Consider the following 23,401-nt stretch of genomic DNA (forward strand, 5'->3'; position numbering starts at 1 on the left):
GCTCTTGTCCTGTCTCCCTCTGACATTCCATGCTCTTGTCCTGTCTCCGTCAGACATTCCATGCTCTTGTCCTTCCTCACTGACATTCCATGTTCTTGTCCTGTCTCCCTCTGACATTCCATGCTCTTGTCTTGTCTCCCTCTGACATTCCATGCTCTTGTCCTTCCTCGCTGACATTCCATGTTCTTGTCCTGTCTCCCTCTAACATTCCATGTACTTGTCCTGTCTCCCTCTTACATTCCATACTCTTGTGCTGTCTCCTTCTGACATTCCATGCTCATGTCCTGTCTCCCTCTGAAATTCAATGCTCTTGTCCTTCCTCACTATGACATTCCAGGCTCTTGTCCTGTCTCCCTCTGACATTCCATGCTCTTTTCCTGTCTCCCTCTGACATTCAATGCTCCTGTCCTTCCTCACTGACATTCCATGTTTTTGTCCTGTCTCTCTCTGACATTCCATGCTCTTGCCTTGTTTCCCTCTGACATTCCATGCTCTCTTCCTTCCTCGCTCTGATATTCCATGCTCTTGTCCTTCCTCGCTCTGACATTTCATGCTCTTCTCCTGTCTCCCTCTGACATTCCATGCTCTTGTCCTGTCTCTCTGACATTCAATGCTCTTGCCCTGTATTCCTCTGACATTCCATGCTCTTGTCCTTCCTTTCTGACATTCCATTCTCTTGTCCTGTCTCCCTCTGACATTCCATGCTCTTGTCCTGTCTCCCTCTGACATTCGATGCTCTTGTCCTTCCTTTCTGACATTCCATGCTCTTGTCTTGTCTCCCTCTGACATTCCATGCTCTTGTCCTTCCTCGCTGACATTCCATGTTCTTGTCCTGTCTCCCTCTGACATTCCATTCTCTTGTCCTTCCTCGCTCTGACATTCCATTCTCTTCTCCTGTCTCCCACTGATATTCCATGCTCTTGTCCTTCCTCTATGACATTCCATGTTCTTGTTCTGTCTCCCTCTGACATTCCATGATCTTCTCCTGTCTCCCTCTGACATTCCATACTCCTGTCCTTCCTCGCTCTGACATTCCATTCTCTTGTCCTTCCTTGCTGACATTCCATGTTCTTGTCCTGTCTCCCTCTGACATTCCATGCACTTGTCCTTCCTTTCTGACATTCCATGCTCTTGTCCTGTCTCCTTCTGACATTCCATGCTCTTGTCCTTCCTCTCTGACATTCCATGCTCTTGTCCTGTCTCCCTCTGACATTCTATGCTCTTGTCTTTCCTTGCTCTGACATTCCATGCTCTTGTCCTTCCTCGGTCTGACATTCCATACTCTTTTTCTGTCTCCCTCTGACATTCCATGCTCTCGTCATTCCTCGCTCTGATATTCTATGCTCTTTTCCTTCCTTGCTTTGACATTCCATGCTATTTTCCTGTCTCTCTCTGACATTCCATGTTCTAGATTGTCTCCCTCTGACATTCCATGCTCTTGTCCTGTCTCCCTCTGACATTCCATGCTCTTGTCCTGTCTCCCTCTGACATTCCATGCTCTTGTCCTTCCTCGCTCTGACATTCCATGTTCTTGTCCTGTCTCCATCTGACATTACATGCTCTTGTCCTGTCTCCCTCTGACATTCCGTGTTCTAGTCTGTCTCCCTCTGACATTCAATGCTCTTGTCCTGTCTCCCTCTGTCATTCTATGCTCTTGTCCTTCCTCGCTCTGACATTCCATGCTCTTGTCCTGTCTCCCTCTGACATTCCATGCTTTTGTCCTTCCTCGCTGACATTCCATGCTCTTGTCTTGTCTCCCTCTGACATCCCATACTCTTGTCCTTCCTCGCTGACATTCCAAGCTCTTGTCCTGTCTCTCTCTGACATTCAATGCTCTTGTCCTGTCTCCCTCTGACATTCCATGCTCCTTTCCTGTCTCCCTCTGACATTCCATGCTCTTCTCCTGTCTCTCTCTGACATTCAATGCTCTTGTCCTGTCTCCCTCTGACATTCCATGCTCTTGTCCTGTCTCTCTCTTTCATTCCATGCGCTTGTCCTGTCTCCCTCTGACATTCCATGTTCTTGTTCTGTCTCCCTCTGACATTCAATGCTCTTATCCTGTCTCCCTCTGACATTCCATTCTCTTGTCCTTCCTCCCTCTGACATTCCACTCTCTTGTCCTGTCTCCCACTGACATTCCATGCTCTTTTCCTTCCTCTATGACATTCCATGTTCTTGTCCTGTCTCCCTCTGACATTCCATGCTCTTGTCCTTCCTTTCTGACATTCCATGCTCTTCTCCTGTCTCCCTCTGACATTCCATGCTCTTGTCCTGTCTCCCTCTGACATTCCATGCTCTTGTCCTGTCTCTCTCTGACATTCCATGTTCTAGTCTGTCTCCCTCTGACACTCCATGCTCTTGTCCTGTCTCCCTCTGACATTCCATGCTCTTGTACTGTCTCCCTCTGACATTCCATGCTCTTGTCCTGTCTCTCTCTGACATTCCATGTTCTAGTCTGTCTCCCTCTGACATTCCATGCTCTTGTCCTGTCTCCCTCTGACATTCCATGCTCTTGTACTGTCTCCCTCTGACATTCCATGCTCTTGTCCTGCCTCCCTCTAACATTCCATGCTCCTGTCCTGTCTCCCTCTGACATTCCATGCTCTTATCCTTCCTCGCTCTGACATTCCATACTCCTGTCTTTCCTCGATCTGATATTCCATGCTCTTGTCCTGTCTCCTTCTGACATTCCATGCTCTTGTACTTCCTCTCTGACATTCCATGTTCTTGTCCTGTCTCTCTCTGATATTCCATGCTCTTGTCTTGTCTCCCTCTGACATTCCATACTCTTGTCCTTCCTTTCTGACATTCCATGCTCTTCTCCTGTCTCCCTCTGACATTCCATGCTCTTGTCCTGTCTCCCTCTGACATTCCATGCTCTTGTCCTGTCTCTCTCTGACATTCCATGTTCTAGTCTGTCTCCCTCTGACACTCCATGCTCTTGTCCTGTCTCCCTCTGACATTCCATGCTCTTGTACTGTCTCCCTCTGACATTCCATGCTCTTGTCCTGTCTCTCTCTGACATTCCATGTTCTAGTCTGTCTCCCTCTGACATTCCATGCTCTTGTCCTGTCTCCCTCTGACATTCCATGCTCTTGTACTGTCTCCCTCTGACATTCCATGCTCTTGTCCTGTCTCTCTCTGACATTCCATGTTCTAGTCTGTCTCCCTCTGACATTCCATGCTCTTGTCCTGTCTCCCTCTGACATTCCATGCTCTTGTACTGTCTCCCTCTGACATTCCATGCTCTTGTCCTGCCTCCCTCTAACATTCCATGCTCCTGTCCTGTCTCCCTCTGACATTCCATGCTCTTATCCTTCCTCGCTCTGACATTCCATACTCCTGTCTTTCCTCGATCTGATATTCCATGCTCTTGTCCTGTCTCCTTCTGACATTCCATGCTCTTGTACTTCCTCTCTGACATTCCATGTTCTTGTCCTGTCTCTCTCTGACATTCCATGCTCTTGTCTTGTCTCCCTCTGACATTCCATGCTTTTGTCCTTCCTCGCTGACATTCCATGCTCTTGTCTTGTCTCCCTCTGACATCCCATACTCTTGTCCTTCCTCGCTGACATTCCAAGCTCTTGTCCTGTCTCTCTCTGACATTCAATGCTCTTGTCCTGTCTCCCTCTGACATTCCATGCTCCTTTCCTGTCTCCCTCTGACATTCCATGCTCTTGTCCTGTCTCTCTCTGACATTCAATGCTCTTGTCCTGTCTCCCTCTGACATTCCATGCTCTTGTCCTGTCTCTCTCTTTCATTCCATGCGCTTGTCCTGTCTCCCTCTGACATTCCATGTTCTTGTTCTGTCTCCCTCTGACATTCAATGCTCTTATCCTGTCTCCCTCTGACATTCCATTCTCTTGTCCTTCCTCCCTCTGACATTCCACTCTCTTGTCCTGTCTCCCACTGACATTCCATGCTCTTTTCCTTCCTCTATGACATTCCATGTTCTTGTCCTGTCTCCCTCTGACATTCCATGTTCTTGTTCTGTCTCCCTCTGACATTCAATGCTCTTATCCTGTCTCCCTCTGACATTCCATTCTCTTGTCCTTCCTCCCTCTGACATTCCACTCTCTTGTCCTGTCTCCCACTGACATTCCATGCTCTTTTCCTTCCTCTATGACATTCCATGTTCTTGTCCTGTCTCCCTCTGACATTCCATGCTCTTGTCCTTCCTTTCTGACATTCCATGCTCTTCTCCTGTCTCCCTCTGACATTCCATGCTCTTGTCCTGTCTCCCTCTGACATTCCATGCTCTTGTCCTGTCTCTCTCTGACATTCCATGTTCTAGTCTGTCTCCCTCTGACACTCCATGCTCTTGTACTGTCTCCCTCTGACATTCCATGCTCTTGTACTGTCTCCCTCTGACATTCCATGCTCTTGTCCTGTCTCTCTCTGACATTCCATGTTCTAGTCTGTCTCCCTCTGACATTCCATGCTCTTGTCCTGTCTCCCTCTGACATTCCATGCTCTTGTACTGTCTCCCTCTGACATTCCATGCTCTTGTCCTGCCTCCCTCTAACATTCCATGCTCCTGTCCTGTCTCCCTCTGACATTCCATGCTCTTATCCTTCCTCGCTCTGACATTCCATACTCCTGTCTTTCCTCGATCTGATATTCCATGCTCTTGTCCTGTCTCCTTCTGACATTCCATGCTCTTGTACTTCCTCTCTGACATTCCATGTTCTTGTCCTGTCTCTCTCTGACATTCCATGCTCCTGTCCTGTCTCCCTCTGACATTCCATGCTCTTATCCTTCCTCGCTCTGACATTCCATACTCCTGTCTTTCCTCGATCTGATATTCCATGTTCTTGTCCTGTCTCCCTCTGACATTCCATGCTCTTGTCCTTCCTTTCTGACATTCCATGCTCTTCTCCTGTCTCCCTCTGACATTCCATGCTCTTGTCCTGTCTCCTTCTGACATTCCATGCTCTTGTCCTGTCTCTCTCTGACATTCCATGTTCTAGTCTGTCTCCCTCTGACATTCCATGCTCTTGTCCTGTCTCTCTCTGACATTCCATGTTCTAGTCTGTCTCCCTCTGACATTCCATGCTCTTGTCCTGTCTCCCTCTGACATTCCATGCTCTTGTACTGTCTCCCTCTGACATTCCATGCTCTTGTCCTGCCTCCCTCTAACATTCCATTCTCTTGTCCTTCCTCCCTCTGACATTCTACTCTCTTGTCCTGTCTCGCACTGACATTCCATGCTCTTTTCCTTCCTCTATGACATTCCATGTTCTTGTCCTGTCTCCCTCTGACATTCCATGCTCTTGTCCTTCCTTTCTGACATTCCATGCTCTTCTCCTGTCTCCCTCTGACATTCCATGCTCTTGTCCTTCCTCTATGACATTCCATGCTCTTGTCCTGTCTCCCTCTGACATTCCATGATCTTCTCCTGTCTCCCTCTGACATTCCATACTCCTGTCCGTCCCCGCTCTGACATTCCATTCTCTTGTCCTTCCTTGCTGACATTCCATGTTCTTGTCCTTCCTTTCTGACATTCCATGCTCTTTTCCTGTCTCCCTCTTATATTCCATTCTATTGTCCTGTCACCTTCTGACATTCCATTCTCTTGTACTTCCTCTCTGACATTCCATGCTCTTGTCCTGTCTCCCTCTGACATTCTATGCTCTTGTCTTTCCTTGCTCTGACATTCCATGCTCTTGTCCTTCCTCGGTCTGACATTCCATGCTCTTTTCCTGTCTCCCACTGACATTCCATGCTCTCGTCATTCCTCGCTCTGATATTCGATGCTCTTTTCCTTCCTCGCTTTGACATTCCATGCTCTTGTCCTTCCTCGGTCTGACATTCCATGTTCTAGATTGTCTCCCTCTGACATTCCATGCTCTTGTCCTGTCTCCCTCTGACATTCCATGCTCTTGTCCTGTCTCCCTCTGACATTCCATGCTCTTGTCCTTCCTCGCTGACATTCCATGCTCTTCTCCAGTCTCCCTCTGACATTTCATGCTCTTGTCCTTCCTCACTGACATTCCATGTTTTTGTCCTGTCTCTCTCTGACATTCCATGCTCTTGTCCTTCCTCGCTGACATTCCATGCTCTTGTCCTGTCTCCCTCTGACATTCCATGCTCTTGTCCTTCCTCGCTGACATTCCATGCTCTTGTCCAGTCTCCCTCTGACATTTCATGCTCTTGTCCTTCCTCACTGACATTCCATGTTTTTGTCCTGTCTCTCTCTGACATTCCATGAGGTTGTCTTGTCTCCCTCTGACATTCCATGCTCTTGTCCTTCCTCGCTGACATTCCATGCTCTTGTCCTTCCTTTCTGACATTCCATTCTCTTGTCCTGTCTCCCTCTGACATTCGATGCTCTTGTCATTCCTTTCTGACATTCCATGCTCTTGTCCTGTCTCCTTCTGAAATTCCATGCTCTTGTCCTTCCTTGCTGACATTCCATGCTCTTGTCCTGTCTCCCTCTTACATTCCATGCTCTTGTCCTTCCTTTCTGACATTCCATTCTCTTGTCCTGTCTCCCTCTGACATTCCATGCTCTTGTCCTGTCTCCCTCTGACATTCGATGCTCTTGTCCTTCCTTTCTGACATTCCATGCTCTTGTCTTGTCTCCCTCTGACATTCCATGCTCTTGTCCATCCTCGCTGACATTCCATGTTCTTGTCCTGTCTCCCTATGACATTCCATGCTCCTGTCCTGTCTCCCTCTGATATTCCATGCTCTTGTCCTTCCTCACTCTTACATTCCATTCTCTTGTCCTGTCTCCCACTGACATTCCATGCTCTTGTCCTTCCTCTATGACATTCCATGTTCTTGTTCTGTCTCCCTCTGACATTCAATGCTCTTGTCCTGTCTCCCTCTGACATTCCATTCTCTTGTCCTTCCTCGCTCTGACATTCCATTCTCTTCTCCTGTCTCCCACTGATATTCCATGCTCTTGTCCTTCCTCTATGACATTCCATGTTCTTGTTCTGTCTCCCTCTGACATTCCATGATCTTCTCCTGTCTCCCTCTGACATTCCATACTCCTGTCCTTCCTCGCTCTGACATTCCATTCTCTTGTCCTTCCTTGCTGACATTCCATGTTCTTGTCCTGTCTCCCTCTGACATTCCATGCACTTGTCCTTCCTTTCTGACATTCCATGCTCTTGTCCTGTCTCCTTCTGACATTCCATGCTCTTGTCCTTCCTCTCTGACATTCCATGCTCTTGTCCTGTCTCCCTCTGACATTCTATGCTCTTGTCTTTCCTTGCTCTGACATTCCATGCTCTTGTCCTTCCTCGGTCTGACATTCCATACTCTTTTCCTGTCTCCCTCTGACATTCCATGCTCTCGTCATTCCTCGCTCTGATATTCTATGCTCTTTTCCTTCCTTGCTTTGACATTCCATGCTATTTTCCTGTCTCTCTCTGACATTCCATGTTCTAGATTGTCTCCCTCTGACATTCCATGCTCTTGTCCTGTCTCCCTCTGACATTCCATGCTCTTGTCCTGTCTCCCTCTGACATTCCATGCTCTTGTCCTTCCTCGCTCTGACATTCCATGTTCTTGTCCTGTCTCCATCTGACATTACATGCTCTTGTCCTGTCTCCCTCTGACATTCCGTGTTCTAGTCTGTCTCCCTCTGACATTCAATGCTCTTGTCCTGTCTCCCTCTGTCATTCTATGCTCTTGTCCTTCCTCGCTCTGACATTCCATGCTCTTGTCCTGTCTCCCTCTGACATTCCATGCTTTTGTCCTTCCTCGCTGACATTCCATGCTCTTGTCTTGTCTCCCTCTGACATCCCATACTCTTGTCCTTCCTCGCTGACATTCCAAGCTCTTGTCCTGTCTCTCTCTGACATTCAATGCTCTTGTCCTGTCTCCCTCTGACATTCCATGCTCCTTTCCTGTCTCCCTCTGACATTCCATGCTCTTCTCCTGTCTCTCTCTGACATTCAATGCTCTTGTCCTGTCTCCCTCTGACATTCCATGCTCTTGTCCTGTCTCTCTCTTTCATTCCATGCGCTTGTCCTGTCTCCCTCTGACATTCCATGTTCTTGTTCTGTCTCCCTCTGACATTCAATGCTCTTATCCTGTCTCCCTCTGACATTCCATTCTCTTGTCCTTCCTCCCTCTGACATTCCACTCTCTTGTCCTGTCTCCCACTGACATTCCATGCTCTTTTCCTTCCTCTATGACATTCCATGTTCTTGTCCTGTCTCCCTCTGACATTCCATGCTCTTGTCCTTCCTTTCTGACATTCCATGCTCTTCTCCTGTCTCCCTCTGACATTCCATGCTCTTGTCCTGTCTCCCTCTGACATTCCATGCTCTTGTCCTGTCTCTCTCTGACATTCCATGTTCTAGTCTGTCTCCCTCTGACACTCCATGCTCTTGTCCTGTCTCCCTCTGACATTCCATGCTCTTGTACTGTCTCCCTCTGACATTCCATGCTCTTGTCCTGTCTCTCTCTGACATTCCATGTTCTAGTCTGTCTCCCTCTGACATTCCATGCTCTTGTCCTGTCTCCCTCTGACATTCCATGCTCTTGTACTGTCTCCCTCTGACATTCCATGCTCTTGTCCTGCCTCCCTCTAACATTCCATGCTCCTGTCCTGTCTCCCTCTGACATTCCATGCTCTTATCCTTCCTCGCTCTGACATTCCATACTCCTGTCTTTCCTCGATCTGATATTCCATGCTCTTGTCCTGTCTCCTTCTGACATTCCATGCTCTTGTACTTCCTCTCTGACATTCCATGTTCTTGTCCTGTCTCTCTCTGACATTCCATGCTCTTGTCTTGTCTCCCTCTGACATTCCATACTCTTGTCCTTCCTTTCTGACATTCCATGCTCTTCTCCTGTCTCCCTCTGACATTCCATGCTCTTGTCCTGTCTCCCTCTGACATTCCATGCTCTTGTCCTGTCTCTCTCTGACATTCCATGTTCTAGTCTGTCTCCCTCTGACACTCCATGCTCTTGTCCTGTCTCCCTCTGACATTCCATGCTCTTGTACTGTCTCCCTCTGACATTCCATGCTCTTGTCCTGTCTCTCTCTGACATTCCATGTTCTAGTCTGTCTCCCTCTGACATTCCATGCTCTTGTCCTGTCTCCCTCTGACATTCCATGCTCTTGTACTGTCTCCCTCTGACATTCCATGCTCTTGTCCTGTCTCTCTCTGACATTCCATGTACTTGTCCTGTCTCCCTCTGACATTCCATGCTCTTGTCCTGTCTCCCTCTGACATTCCATGCTCTTGTACTGTCTCCCTCTGACATTCCATGCTCTTGTCCTGCCTCCCTCTAACATTCCATGCTCCTGTCCTGTCTCCCTCTGACATTCCATGCTCTTATCCTTCCTCGCTCTGACATTCCATACTCCTGTCTTTCCTCGATCTGATATTCCATGCTCTTGTCCTGTCTCCTTCTGACATTCCATGCTCTTGTACTTCCTCTCTGACATTCCATGTTCTTGTCCTGTCTCTCTCTGACATTCCATGCTCTTGTCTTGTCTCCCTCTGACATTCCATGCTTTTGTCCTTCCTTGCTGACATTCCATGCTCTTGTCTTGTCTCCCTCTGACATCCCATACTCTTGTCCTTCCTCGCTGACATTCCAAGCTCTTGTCCTGTCTCTCTCTGACATTCAATGCTCTTGTCCTGTCTCCCTCTGACATTCCATGCTCCTTTCCTGTCTCCCTCTGACATTCCATGCTCTTGTCCTGTCTCTCTCTGACATTCAATGCTCTTGTCCTGTCTCCCTCTGACATTCCATGCTCTTGTCCTGTCTCTCTCTTTCATTCCATGCGCTTGTCCTGTCTCCCTCTGACATTCCATGTTCTTGTTCTGTCTCCCTCTGACATTCAATGCTCTTATCCTGTCTCCCTCTGACATTCCATTCTCTTGTCCTTCCTCCCTCTGACATTCCACTCTCTTGTCCTGTCTCCCACTGACATTCCATGCTCTTTTCCTTCCTCTATGACATTCCATGTTCTTGTCCTGTCTCCCTCTGACATTCCATGTTCTTGTTCTGTCTCCCTCTGACATTCAATGCTCTTATCCTGTCTCCCTCTGACATTCCATTCTCTTGTCCTTCCTCCCTCTGACATTCCACTCTCTTGTCCTGTCTCCCACTGACATTCCATGCTCTTTTCCTTCCTCTATGACATTCCATGTTCTTGTCCTGTCTCCCTCTGACATTCCATGCTCTTGTCCTTCCTTTCTGACATTCCATGCTCTTCTCCTGTCTCCCTCTGACATTCCATGCTCTTGTCCTGTCTCCCTCTGACATTCCATGCTCTTGTCCTGTCTCTCTCTGACATTCCATGTTCTAGTCTGTCTCCCTCTGACACTCCATGCTCTTGTCCTGTCTCCCTCTGACATTCCATGCTCTTGTACTGTCTCCCTCTGACATTCCATGCTCTTGTCCTGTCTCTCTCTGACATTCCATGTTCTAGTCTGTCTCCCTCTGACATTCCATGCTCTTGTCCTGTCTCCCTCTGACATTCCATGCTCTTGTACTGTCTCCCTCTGACATTCCATGCTCTTGTCCTGCCTCCCTCTAACATTCCATGCTCCTGTCCTGTCTCCCTCTGACATTCCATGCTCTTATCCTTCCTCGCTCTGACATTCCATACTCCTGTCTTTCCTCGATCTGATATTCCATGCTCTTGTCCTGTCTCCTTCTGACATTCCATGCTCTTGTACTTCCTCTCTGACATTCCATGTTCTTGTCCTGTCTCTCTCTGACATTCCATGCTCTTCTCTTGTCTCCCTCTGACATTCCATACTCTTGTCCTTCCTCACTGACATTCCATTCTATTGTCCAGTCTCCCTCTGATATTCCGTGCTCTTGTCCTGTCTCCCTCTGACATTCCATGCTCTTGTCCTGTCTCCGTCAGACATTCCATGCTCTTGTCCTTCCTCACTGACATTCCATGTTCTTGTCCTGTCTCCCTCTGACATTCCATGCTCTTGTCTTGTCTCCCTCTGACATTCCATGCTCTTGTCCTTCCTCGCTGACATTCCATGTTCTTGTCCTGTCTCCCTCTAACATTCCATGTACTTGTCCTGTCTCCCTCTTACATTCCATACTCTTGTGCTGTCTCCTTCTGACATTCCATGCTCATGTCCTGTCTCCCTCTGAAATTCAATGCTCTTGTCCTTCCTCACTATGACATTCCAGGCTCTTGTCCTGTCTCCCTCTGACATTCCATGCTCTTTTCCTGTCTCCCTCTGACATTCAATGCTCCTGTCCTTCCTCACTGACATTCCATGTTTTTGTCCTGTCTCTCTCTGACATTCCATGCTCTTGCCTTGTTTCCCTCTGACATTCCATGCTCTCTTCCTTCCTCGCTCTGATATTCCATGCTCTTGTCCTTCCTCGCTCTGACATTTCATGCTCTTCTCCTGTCTCCCTCTGACATTCCATGCTCTTGTCCTGTCTCTCTGACATTCAATGCTCTTGCCCTGTATTCCTCTGACATTCCATGCTCTTGTCCTTCCTTTCTGACATTCCATTCTCTTGTCCTGTCTCCCTCTGACATTCCATGCTCTTGTCCTGTCTCCCTCTGACATTCGATGCTCTTGTCCTTCCTTTCTGACATTCCATGCTCTTGTCTTGTCTCCCTCTGACATTCCATGCTCTTGTCCTTCCTCGCTGACATTCCATGTTCTTGTCCTGTCTCCCTATGACATTCCATGCTCTTGTCCTGTCTCCCTCTGATATTCCATGCTCTTGTCCTTCCTCGCTCTTACATTCCATTCTCTTGTCCTGTCTCCCACTGACATTCCATGCTCTTGTCCTTCCTCTATGACATTCCATGTTCTTGTTCTGTCTCCCTCTGACATTCAATGCTCTTGTCCTTCCTCGCTCTGACATTCCATTCTCTTGTCCTGTCTCCCACTGACATTCCATGCTCTTGTCCTTCCTCTATGACATTCCATGCTCTTGTCCTGTCTCCCTCTGACATTCCATGATCTTCTCCTGTCTCCCTCTGACATTCCATACTCCTGTCCGTCCCCGCTCTGACATTCCATTCTCTTGTCCTTCCTTGCTGACATTCCATGTTCTTGTCCTTCCTTTCTGACATTCCATGCTCTTGTCCTGTCTCCCTCTTATATTCCATTCTATTGTCCTGTCACCTTCTGACATTCCATTCTCTTGTACTTCCTCTCTGACATTCCATGCTCTTGTCCTGTCTCCCTCTGACATTCTATGCTCTTGTCTTTCCTTGCTCTGACATTCCATGCTCTTGTCCTTCCTCGGTCTGACATTCCATGCTCTTTTCCTGTCTCCCACTGACATTCCATGCTCTCGTCATTCCTCGCTCTGATATTCGATGCTCTTTTCCTTCCTCGCTTTGACATTCCATGCTCTTGTCCTGTCTCTGTCTGACATTCCATGTTCTAGATTGTCTCCCTCTGACATTCCATGCTCTTGTCCTGTCTCCCTCTGATAATCCATGCTCTTGTCCTGTCTCCCTCTGTCATTCCATTCTCTTGTCCTATCTCCCTCTGACATTCCATGCTCTTGTCCTGTCTCCCTCTGACATTCCATGCTCTTGTCCTTCCTCGCTGACATTCCATGCTCTTGTCCAGTCTCCCTCTGACATTTCATGCTCTTGTCCTTCCTCACTGACATTCCATGTTTTTGTCCTGTCTCTCTCTGACATTCCATGCTCTTGTCCTGTCTCCCTCTGACATTCCATACTCTTGTCCTGTCTCCCTCTGACATTCCATGCTCTTGTCCTTCCTCGCTGACATTCGATGCTCTTGTCATTCCTTTCTGACATTCCATGCTCTTGTCCTGTCTCCTTCTGAAATTCCATGCTCTTGTCCTTCCTTGCTGACATTCCATGCTCTTGTCCTGTCTCCCTCTTACATTCCATGCTCTTGTCCTTCCTTTCTGACATTCCATTCTCTTGTCCTGTCTCCCTCTGACATTCCATGCTCTTGTCCTGTCTCCCTCTGACATTCGATGCTCTTGTCCTTCCTTTCTGACATTCCATGCTCTTGTCTTGTCTGCCTCTGACATTCCATGCTCTTGTCCATCCTCGCTGACATTCCATGTTCTTGTCCTGTCTCCCTATGACATTCCATGCTCCTGTCCTGTCTCCCTCTGATATTCCATGCTCTTGTCCTTCCTCACTCTTACATTCCATTCTCTTGTCCTGTCTCCCACTGACATTCCATGCTCTTGTCCTTCCTCTATGACATTCCATGCTCTTGTCCTGTCTCTCTCTGACATTCAATGCTCTTGTCCTGTCTCCCTCTGACATTCCATTCTCTTGTCCTTCCTCGCTCTGACATTCCATTCTCTTCTCCTGTCTCCCACTGATATTCCATGCTCTTGTCCTTCCTCTATGACATTCCATGTTCTTGTTCTGTCTCCCTCTGACATTCCATGATCTTCTCCTGTCTCCCTCTGACATTCCATACTCCTGTCCTTCCTCGCTCTGACATTCCATTCTCTTGTCCTTCCTTGCTGACATTCCATGTTCTTGTCCTGTCTCCCTCTGACATTCCATGCACTTGTCCTTCCTTTCTGACATTCCATGCTCTTGTCCTGTCTCCTTCTGACATTCCATGCTCTTGTCCTTCCTCTCTGACATTCCATGCTCTTGTCCTGTCTCCCTCTGACATTCTATGCTCTTGTCTTTCCTTGCTCTGACATTCCATGCTCTTGTCCTTCCTCGTTCTGACATTCCATACTGTTTTCCTGTCTCCCTCTGACATTCCATGCTCTCGTCATTCCTCGCTCTGATATTCTATGCTCTTTTCCTTCCTTGCTTTGACATTCCATGCTATTTTCCTGTCTCTCTCTGACATTCCATGTTCTAGATTGTCTCCCTCTGACATTCCATGCTCTTGTCCTGTCTCCCTCTGACATTCCATGCTCTTGTCCTGTCTCCCTCTGACATTCCATGCTCTTGTCCTGTCTCCCTCTGACATTCCATGCTCTTGTCCTTCCTCGCTGACATTCCATGCTCTTGTCCTTCCTCTATGACATTCCATGTTCTTCTTCTGTCTCCCTCTGACATTCCATGATCTTCTCCTGTCTCCCTCTGACATTCCATACTCCTGTCCTTCCTCGCTCTGACATTCCATTCTCTTGTCCTTCCTTGCTGACATTCCATGCTCTTGTCCTTCCTCACTGACATTCCATGCTCTTGTCCTGTCTCCCTCTTACATTCCATGCTCTTGTCCTGTCTCCCTCTGACATTCCATGTTTTTGTCCTGTCTCCTTCTGACATTCCATTCTCTTGTCCTTCCTCACTGACATTCTATGCTCTTTTCCTGTCTCCCTATGACCTTCAATGTTCCTGTCCTTCCTCATTCTGACATTCCATACTCCTGTCCTTCTTTGCCCTGACATTCCAGGCTCTTGTCCATCCTCGCTCTGGCATTCCATGCTCTTGTCCTTCCTCGCTGACATTCCATAATCTTGTCCTGTCTCCCTCTGACATTCCATGCTCCTTTCCTGTCTCCCTCTGACATTCCATGCTCCTGTCCTGTCTCCCTCTGATATTCCCTGCTCTTGTCCTTCCTTGCTTTGAGATTCCATGCTCTTGTCCTTCCTCGCTGACATTCCATTCTCTTGTCCTGTCTCCCACTGACATTCCATGCTCTTGTCCTTCCTCTATGACATTCCATGCTCTTGTTCTTCCTCGCTCTGACATTCCATGCTCTTGTCCTGTCTCCCTCTGCCATTCCATGTTCTTGTCCTTCCTCCCTCTGACATTCCATTCTCTTGTCCTGTCTCCCTCTGACATTCCATACTCCTGTCCTTCCTCGCTCTGACATTCCATACTCCTGTCCTTCCTCGCTCTGACATTCCATGCTCTTGTCCTTCCTCGCTCTGACATTCCATGCTCTTGTCCTGTCTCCCTCTGCCATTCCATGTTCTTGTCCTTCCTCGCTCCGACATTCCATGCTCTTGTCCTTCCTCGCTCTGACATTCCATACTCCTGTCCTTCCTCGCTCTGATATTCCATGCTCTTTTCCTTCCTCTATGACATTCCATGCTCTTCTCCTGTCTCCCTCTGACATTCCATACTCCTGTCCTTCCTCGCTCTGACATTCCATACTCCTGTCCTTCCTCGCTCTGACATTCCATGCTCTTGTCCTTCCTCGCTCTGACATTCTATGCTCTTGTTCTGTCTCCCTCTGCCATTCCATGTTCTTGTCCTTCCTCGCTCCGACATTCCATGCTCTTGTCCTTCCTCGCTCTGACATTCCATACTCCTGTCCTTCCTCGCTCTGATATTCCATGCTCTTTTCCTTCCTCTATGACATTCCATGCTCTTCTCCTGTCTCCCTCTGACATTCCATACTCCTGTCCTTCCTCGCTCTGACATTCCATACTCCTGTCCTTCCTCGCTCTGACATTCCATGCTCTTGTCCTTCCTCGCTCTGACATTCTATGCTCTTGTTCTGTCTCCCTCTGCCATTCCATGTTCTTGTCCTTCCTCGCTCCGACATTCCATGCTCTTGTCCTTCCTCGCTCTGACATTCCATACTCCTGTCCTTCCTCGCTCTGATATTCCATGCTCTTGTCCTTCCTCGCTGACATTCCATGCTCTTCTCCTGTCTCCCTCTGACATTCCATGCTCTTGTCCTTCTTAACTCTCATTCCATGTTCTGAGGTCCTTCCCAGCTCTATCCCTGTTTCGAGATTCTGTAATTTTACACACAACCCCAGGAGCCCCCCAAAGTGAAGTGGGCCTACAGGGTGGGGAAAGCCAGACTGTTCCTTACTTCCTTGTGGCAAGAGGGGCTTCTCTTACCCTGACTATGATGCGCTCGGAGATCTGGGCTGCCAACGTATACGTCTGGTTCTGGGCATGAGCCTGCAATGCCACCACCAGCATGAAGTACCTGAGGTTTGGACCAATGGGATGAATTAGCATCCTTCAAGCCCAGCCTCCTCCCAGCTGTCCCTACCCTCGTGAGGCCAGGCCAGGCTCACCTCTGGTCTGGGTTGGGTTTGCCCTTCTTGCGCATGTTGTTGGCAGTGGTCTCACTGAAGTGCAGGCGTCCCACCGTCACCTTGGTGACCTGCTCAGGTGGCAGGGTGACCCTGTGGAAACAGGGCAGCTCAGGGCTGGGGGCCGGGGAGGAGGGACTTCCCTCCCTCCCTTCCCTGCTCCCGTGACACTGTCCAATGGAGGCCACAACAGGAGCTGATTCCAGTAGTCAGAAGACAAGTCCTTATTCAGATGACGGGAGGCTGGGGACGAAGGGCTGGCAGACTGAGGGGTACGGGGTTTGGACTTTTCCCCATTAAGAAATGTGGGACAGTAGGTGCCACCCAGACCATCCTATGTGTATACACCGAGAGAGCTATCTTCTGAAGCAAAAAAGAAAAATAGACACAAATTTCCGGAAAACTAATCAATATAGAAACCAAGTTTGGTGGCATTTCCAACGTTTCACATCCATACTTCACAGCAAAGTAGGGAGGGAGGTTCACTTTCTTATCTCCTTTGGAATAAACTTGGTCATTATAATAAAAAAATGTGGGAAAAGTCAGGCACTTCCTAGCTGGGTGACCCTGGGCGAGTCCTTTCACCCCCATGGCCCAGCCCTGACCACTCTTCTGCCTTGGCACCAATATTGATTGATCAATACTATTGTATTGATTCTAACTGGGAAGTGAAGTTTTAAAAAACTGTGTGAAAGAACAGACTTACTATCAGTAATCAATACTGAGAGAAGAGGAAAAATGTAAAGGAAAAGGGGAGACTAGAGTGAGCCGTTTTGCCGACATAATGGTTCACCTAGAAAACGCCAGAGAAGTAGCAAAAACACTCTCTAAAACAAGAGTTTCAATAAGCATCGGAACACAAAAGGCATGAGCCTTTCTCTGGAGCAAGAACGAAGGCCAGGTGGAGATGGTAGTAAGATCTCACTAGAAATAATGACAACATTCGTGAATGCGCCAGAGAAGGTCTTCCAGGGTCCAAAGGGTTCGCCGCAGGGCAAAAGGTTCAAGCTTGTTTTGTTTGGCCCCAGAAACGGAAGGGAGATCCACTTCAGCCCTCTACGGGAGCCGTCCCAAAGGAGAATGCACCCCTGGCCATGGGCTCGCTAGTTTTCATGGCCCTTTATTAATGACTGTTATCTTTCTTTTTAAGCCTTTACCTTCTTAGAATTAATACCAAATATCGGTTCCCAGGCAGAAAAGTGGTGAGGGCTAGGCAATGGGGGTGAAGTGACTTGCCCAGGGTCACACATAGCTAAACAGCATTGGAGGCCAGGCTGGAGCCCAGAACCTCCTGATTTCACTTCCCAAAGTCCACTGAGCCATCCTAGTTGCCTCCGCAGCCAGCGGATTCCTCATTGCTGCAGGTCTGTCACCAGGTGGTGTTATGGAGGGAATTTCTGCTCAGGGATGGCGGGGTCGGCTGGTCGTGGAGGGACCTTCCCCTTCAGAGGGTCCCTGACGTCTAGCTCTGCCCCCCAGGCTCTCCCTGCCGTGGGGGCCGCCACTCACGTCACAGGGTTGAAGGGCCGCTTGCTCCGGTCCGACTGGGACTGCTCGATGTTGATGGACTGATTCAGGGCCTCTAGCTGGGGGGAGAGAGAGGCCGCGGGGTCGGAGGAGGGAGGCTGTGCGTGACTCCCCTCCAGACTCCCCTCTGGCTCCCTGCCCCCTCCCTTGACTTCCTAGAGTTTGTCCTTATTTTATAAAATGAATCGAATAGGAAAGGCAAAGGGGTCGCCCATTTACAATAAACTCAGCAGGACTCATTGACAAAATATAAACCGAGAACGAAGCAGAAGTTCAGAAACAAAGAATGAACACAATTAACAAATGAGGAGAAAAGCGGGCAGCCTGGGCTCCAGGACGAACGCGGCCCTCGTTCTAATAATGGGGGCAGCCTTGGGCGTGTGTTCCCGGGGCCCCCGCTTCTTGCTCTGTAAAATGGGGATATCGTGCCCCCCCCCCGAGACTACTGTGAGCACCAAGGAGGTCGCGTCTATGCTGGGCTCTCCCAGCTCAAAGCCTTCTGTCCAGCCCCTTCGTTTTACAGCGGGGGAAACTGAGGCGTGACAAGGAGCGGCCGTGCGGCCAACGTGCCCCGGCTGGTGGGCCGGCTGCCCCCCCCGACCTGCCTTGACGCCATGCAGCTTCAGGTAGAAGCAGTCCAGCGGCTTCAGCCCCTCGGGGGTCTTCACGTACTTGGGCTCCCCCAGCATGCCGATGTACACCGTCACCTGGAAGTGGTTCTTCTTCTGGCACACGAAGGCGTCATCGCCCACGGAAAAGTTGAAGCCCTTGTCGGCATCCACCCGGTACGTGAGCATGGGTCTGGGGGAGACGGGCGGGCCTGAGCCTCCTGGGGAGGACCCCTCCCCCGAGCCCTTCTGGGTGGCAAGGGCTGGCTCACGGGGTGAAGTGACTTATCCAAGGTCCCCCTGCCAGGAAGTGTCGGACTCCCCCTCCAGGCTACCCTCCTCGGTCCTGGATGAGTCCCTGAACTTGGCCCCGCTCCCTTCCCCATAGAAATAAGGGGGTGACACGAGATGGACCCCCTCCTCCCTCCAGCTCTAAATACAATGTGCTTAGACCAAGGCGCCTTGCCTCAGCTTGGGACTCAGTTTCCCCTCCTGCTGAGCCAGGCTGGACGTCTGAGCGCCAGCCGGCTTGGCAGAGGGGCTGAGCAAAGAGAGAGGCCGCGCCTGGGCCGGCACAGCTAGTCTCAGGGCCTCTGGCGCTTCTGGGAGGAGGAGGAAGGGGCAGCCAAAGGGGGGGCAGGGGTGGAGCCAAGAGGCCGCAGAGGGCCTGGGTGTGAATCCCGTCCCTGCCCTTCACGTCCGGGCCTGGGTGGACCCCCAGCCCTGGGCCGCCACTCACAGCTCCTTGTAGTTGGCATCGTAGAGCGCGGCCCACTTGTTCTGCTGGTGCGGCTGCCACTTGATGGACTGGTAATTGGGGTCCAGGTAGGAGCCGTTCAGGCTTTCGTTGTCCTGCATGAGGCCTGCACAGGGGGCGCCCTGGCTCAGTCCTGCTCCCCTCCCCCCAGCTGGACATGCAGCGCCCCCTCCCACCCGGAGATGCCCCCCTTTGGAAGCCAGGAGGCTTTGCCTCTGCCCTTCCCCCACCCCACCCCATGCCCACCCCTGGGGGACCCGGACTCTGCCGGGGAGGAGAGAGCGCGTACCTGGGGAAGGCGCCCCCTGTGGGTGCCAGGGCGGTGTCTGGACTCTGGCAATGCTGAGGGGAAGGGATCCTGGTCCTGGCGAGAGGGGGCCTTGCTGATGCCAGGGCGGCGTAGGGGCTCTGGCAGGATGGAGGGGCAGGGAGGCCACCGTACCTGGCTCCTGCTTTATCATCCCGTTGAGCATCTGGGCGTTGAGGGTGTTGGGGGGTGACTCGGAATGTTTCCTCTTCTTGGAGGGGTGTGCGGGGAGCCTGGCGGGAAGCCGGAACCCTGAGCTGCTGGGGGTGACCCCCCCGCCCCGCCCTCCTCACATCCCACTCCCCCTCGCGCCCACCTGCTGGAGCTATTCTACCCCCATGTTCCCCACCTTCAGACTTTTGCCTATGACAGGACCCCCTCCTTCCTCAACACTGCCAGCTGAATTACCTCCTGAAGACTCCCTCCTTCCCCACCTTTCTCTCTCCACGTCTTCCTTCCTTCCCTCCTTTCTTCCTTCCTTCCTTTCTTCCTGTCCCCTCCCTTCCTCTCTGTCTGTCCCTCTCTCTCCCTTTCTCTCTCCCTTTCTCTCTCCCTTTCTTTCTTTCTTTCTTTCTTTCTTTCTTTCTTTCTTTCTTTCTTTCTTTCTTTCTTTCTTTCTTTCTTTCTTTCTTTCTTTCTTTCTTTCTTTCTTTCCTCCCTCCTCTCTCCCTTCCTTATCTTCCTTCCTTCCTTCCCTCCCTCCCTCCCTTCCTCCCTCCCTTCCTTCCTTCCTCCTTCCTTTCTTCCTTCCTTCCTTCCTTCCTTCCTCCCTTCCTTCCTTCCCTCTTCTCTCCCTCCCTTCCTTCCTCCCTTCCTTCCTTCCTTCCTCCCTTCCTTCCTCCCTTCCTTCCTCCCTTCCTTCCTTCCTTCCTTCCTTCCTTCCTTCCTTCCTTCCTTCCTTCCTTCCTTCCTTCCTTCCTTCCTTCCCTTCCATCCCCTTTACCTTCAGTCTTAGAATCAATGCTGTGGATAGGTCCCCAGGCAGAAGAGCAGTAAAGGCTGGGCAGTGGAGGTGAAGTGACTTGCCCAGGGTCACCCAGCCAGGAAGTGTCTGAGGCCAGATTGGAGCCTAGAACCTCCCCTCTCCAGACCTGACTCTCTACCCATTGGGCTACCCAGCTGCCTCTAAAAGGGTGCTGAATGGGGGAGACCCGGGACAAGCGGTGTGTCCTGGGACCTGGGTGAGAAAGCTGACACGGTGTGCCTGTGGACTTCCCTTCTCTACTCGGTGCAGCGTGTGAGGTCCCCCCCTACCTCTGGGGTCTGGAAGCCCTTCTCTCCCCCGTCGCTTCATGCAGCATGACGGCCTGTTGCCCCTTTGCTATGTGCCTCAGTTTCCCCTTTGGTGAAATGGTCAGACTCTGGCCGGGCTGCCAGCCTTTCTTGGGGGGTCTGAATGTTTTCAGGCATCTCTTTCTGTGGCTTTAATCCTGGGCTGCATTTTGTGCCTTTGAAAAGCTCCTTGGGGTCTGATATCCTGAACTACTGTGGTGGCCGGGTGGAGGGAGAGCCGGGCCCGAGAGGGGTTCTGGGTTCCGATCGGGCCTCAGAGCCTTGCTGGCCGTCCCGTCACGCGCCTCGCAGACCCGAGCGCTCTTCTGCCTCGGAGCCCAGCACAGACTGTGCTCTAGGAGGGCTGCAGGAAGGGCCTCCCCACACGGGCACACGGGCCCGTCTGCCCCCAGGAGGGGCTGCTTACTGGGCCGCGTGCGGCTGCAGCAGCTGCTGGAGCGTCTGGCCGTGCTGGGCGTGGTGCAGCTCCCCCGGGCCCAGGCCCTGCCCCAGGCCGAAGGGGGGCATCAGGGGCTCCGCCTTCATGTACAGGTCCCGCTGCAGCACGGGGTAGTGGGGGGGCGGCGGCAGGGGGGGGGCCGGCCAGGGCCCCGGGGGGCAGGGGGGGGCCGGCCAGGTGGCTGCTGGGGGGCGGCGGGGGCGGGTGCTCCAGGCGGGAGGGGACGCTGACGTGGCACATGCTCTCGGGGGTCATCGTTCGCAGGAGGTGAGGGTCTTCGGGAGAGGGAGAGAGCGGGAAGGCGGGACTCGGGGGGGGGCTCCGGGCGCCCTCCCGGAGCCCCCCTCCGCCCCCCCCTCGGGAGCGGCCGGAGGGGACACGGGGAGCCGAGGCTGGGAGAGAAGGCGAGTGGGGGGCCCCCGGCCCCTCTCTGGCCCCCACTGCTCTGGGGAGGCCCAAAGGGTCACCCCGCGGGCCGCTGAGGCTGCTCTGTGGCCAGGCCCGGCTTGTCCCGCCGCCGGGACGGCCGGGCGATGCCAGGGACGGCGGGCAGAGGAGCTTGTCTTTTGGGCAAAGGCACCCAGGACGGAGCCTTCACGGGCCGCAGAGGGAGCTTCCAGGGCGGCCCAGCCCCCCCCCCAGGCAGACCCTCCTCCCCCAGCCACGGTGGGGAGGGGGCACAGCTCCCGTCGCCCCCCCCCAGGAATTCCAGGCATGTTTCTGGTAAGATAAACAGAACTCTTGACCCCGCTCCCACCGCCCCCCGCCGCCCCCCGCCGGCCGCACTCACCGCCGAAGGGCCCGGCTGCATGTCGGAGACGGAGGCAGCCTCTGGGCTGAGCGGGAGGAGGCCCGGCCGAGGCCGAGGGGGGGCACCCCCACCCCCGCCGGCCGAACAATAGGCCGAGCCAGGCAGTGTTTGCCCAGCGATAATGTCCGCACGCGGCCCCCCTCCCCCACCCGATAACCAGGGAGGCGCCCCGACTCACCGGCCCCCTGGGGGGGGGAGTACGCTTCGGAGCCGGAGTCGGGCGGCGAGTCGGGCAGCGCGCTGTGGAGAGACAGAGCCCGCTGCAGGCGGCCCCAGAGACCCCGAGCGCCCCCTCCCCGCCCTGCAGGCCCGCACCCTCGACGCTCGCTCGGGCCAGGAGGGCGCAGGTGACTGTGGACGCCCCTCCGTGGCCGGGGAAGAGGGGCTGCGGCTGCCCCCTCAGAGTCTGCACCCCACCATTGCCGCCCTCCGGGGGGGGGGGAGGCCCCAGAGGCTCAGGCTCAGGGAAAATGGGAGCCCAGGAAGGTCACGGTGTACCGGCGAGGCCCTCCTGGAGCAGAGGGAGGCTGGCGGCAGGGCCGGCCTGGGCCATGCCCAGGGCACGGCTCTCAGGTGAGGGAAGCTCCCCCATGCCTGGCCCCCTGGAGGCTCCGACGGGAGAGGAGGCGGGGGAGGGCCAGCCATGGAAGGGGCCCGGTGCATTGTGGGGGAGCAGCTACCCCCCATCCCGTCTCACTGACCAGCACTGAATGCGGGTTAGCTGTCGGCCAGAGAAACCCACAGGGGGCTGGCCTCCTGGCCTCCCTCCTCCCAAGAAGCCAGCGTCCTCCGGGAGAAATCCAACATGGGGAAGAGGCAAAGGGTCTCCCTCGTCTCGGGGTCTCCCTCGTCTCGGGGTCTCCCTCGTCTCGGGGTCTCCCTCGTCTCGGGGTCTCCCTCGTCTCGGGGTCTCCCTAGTCTCGGGGTCTCCCTCTGGTCAGTTTGCTCCTCCCCGAGGCTCCTCCCTGGAGAGGTGGAGCCGATGGATGCAGTCTGAGGATGGGGCATCTCTGTGGCTCATCACACGGGGTCCTACCACCACTCAGGGACCCGACCACTCAAGCTGGCCCTGGACGCCCACTGCCACCACCGTGGGCTCCCTGAGGGCCCTGGAATCAGCCTCTTTCCACATCAGGGCAGCTGTCTGGAGAGCAGCCGGGCTGGCGTTCGAACCCTAGCTTGGTCTTACTAGCAGGGGCCCCTCCGTGCTTCAGTTTCCCCGCCTGTGAAATGGAAGTGCTCCCTCCTGCAGCTGCAGGGAAGACCACAGGAGGTGATGCTGGCCCCGTCACCCACCCGCATCCCCGCAGTGCTCCAAGTGGTTCAAGAGCAGGCACTGCAGGAGGACGCAGCAAGGGCACAGGAGCAGTGCAGACACTTCCTGGTGGGGCTGAGCAGGGGCGGCCCTTGCTGAGAGGAGGAGGGGAAGTGTGGCTCGGCCCCTGGGCTGCGGCCAATGGGCGAGCCCCCCTCCACCCCCTGGCTCACCACGGCTCTGCCCTCGGTGACTTTATTGAAGCCTTTCGGGGGTGCCTCGGGAGGGAAGGAGGGCGGGAGCTCCCATCCCTGGAGGTCTCAGACCCCCATGAGATACGGGTCGGGCTGGAGGCCCCTTACAGCTCCCGAGACGCTGATTATGTCCCTGGCGGTGTTTTCTGGGCAGAGAGGAAAGAAAGGATCCGGGCGGGCGGTGCCTGCCCAGGGCTCCCACTTGCCCCCC

The 23,401-nt window shown here is 52.7% G+C and overlaps 1 protein-coding gene across 1 annotated transcript in view; it reads right to left on the minus strand.

Annotated features, from left to right (window-relative positions):
* MYRF (myelin regulatory factor) overlaps positions 1–23,401 on the minus strand; it is a 67,906-nt gene that overhangs the window by 37,161 nt on the left and 7,344 nt on the right. Inside the window, 9 exon segments of the mRNA XM_056803731.1 lie at positions 15,740–15,830; positions 15,922–16,032; positions 17,449–17,525; positions 18,072–18,267; positions 18,814–18,937; positions 19,121–19,371; positions 20,838–21,007; positions 21,009–21,145; positions 21,860–21,921. Coding sequence (XP_056659709.1) covers positions 15,740–15,830; positions 15,922–16,032; positions 17,449–17,525; positions 18,072–18,267; positions 18,814–18,937; positions 19,121–19,371; positions 20,838–21,007; positions 21,009–21,145; positions 21,860–21,921 — 1,219 coding nt within the window.

The sequence above is a fragment of the Monodelphis domestica genome, chromosome 6 (assembly GCF_027887165.1).
Source record: "Monodelphis domestica isolate mMonDom1 chromosome 6, mMonDom1.pri, whole genome shotgun sequence".
Classification (NCBI taxonomy): Eukaryota; Metazoa; Chordata; class Mammalia; order Didelphimorphia; family Didelphidae; genus Monodelphis; species Monodelphis domestica.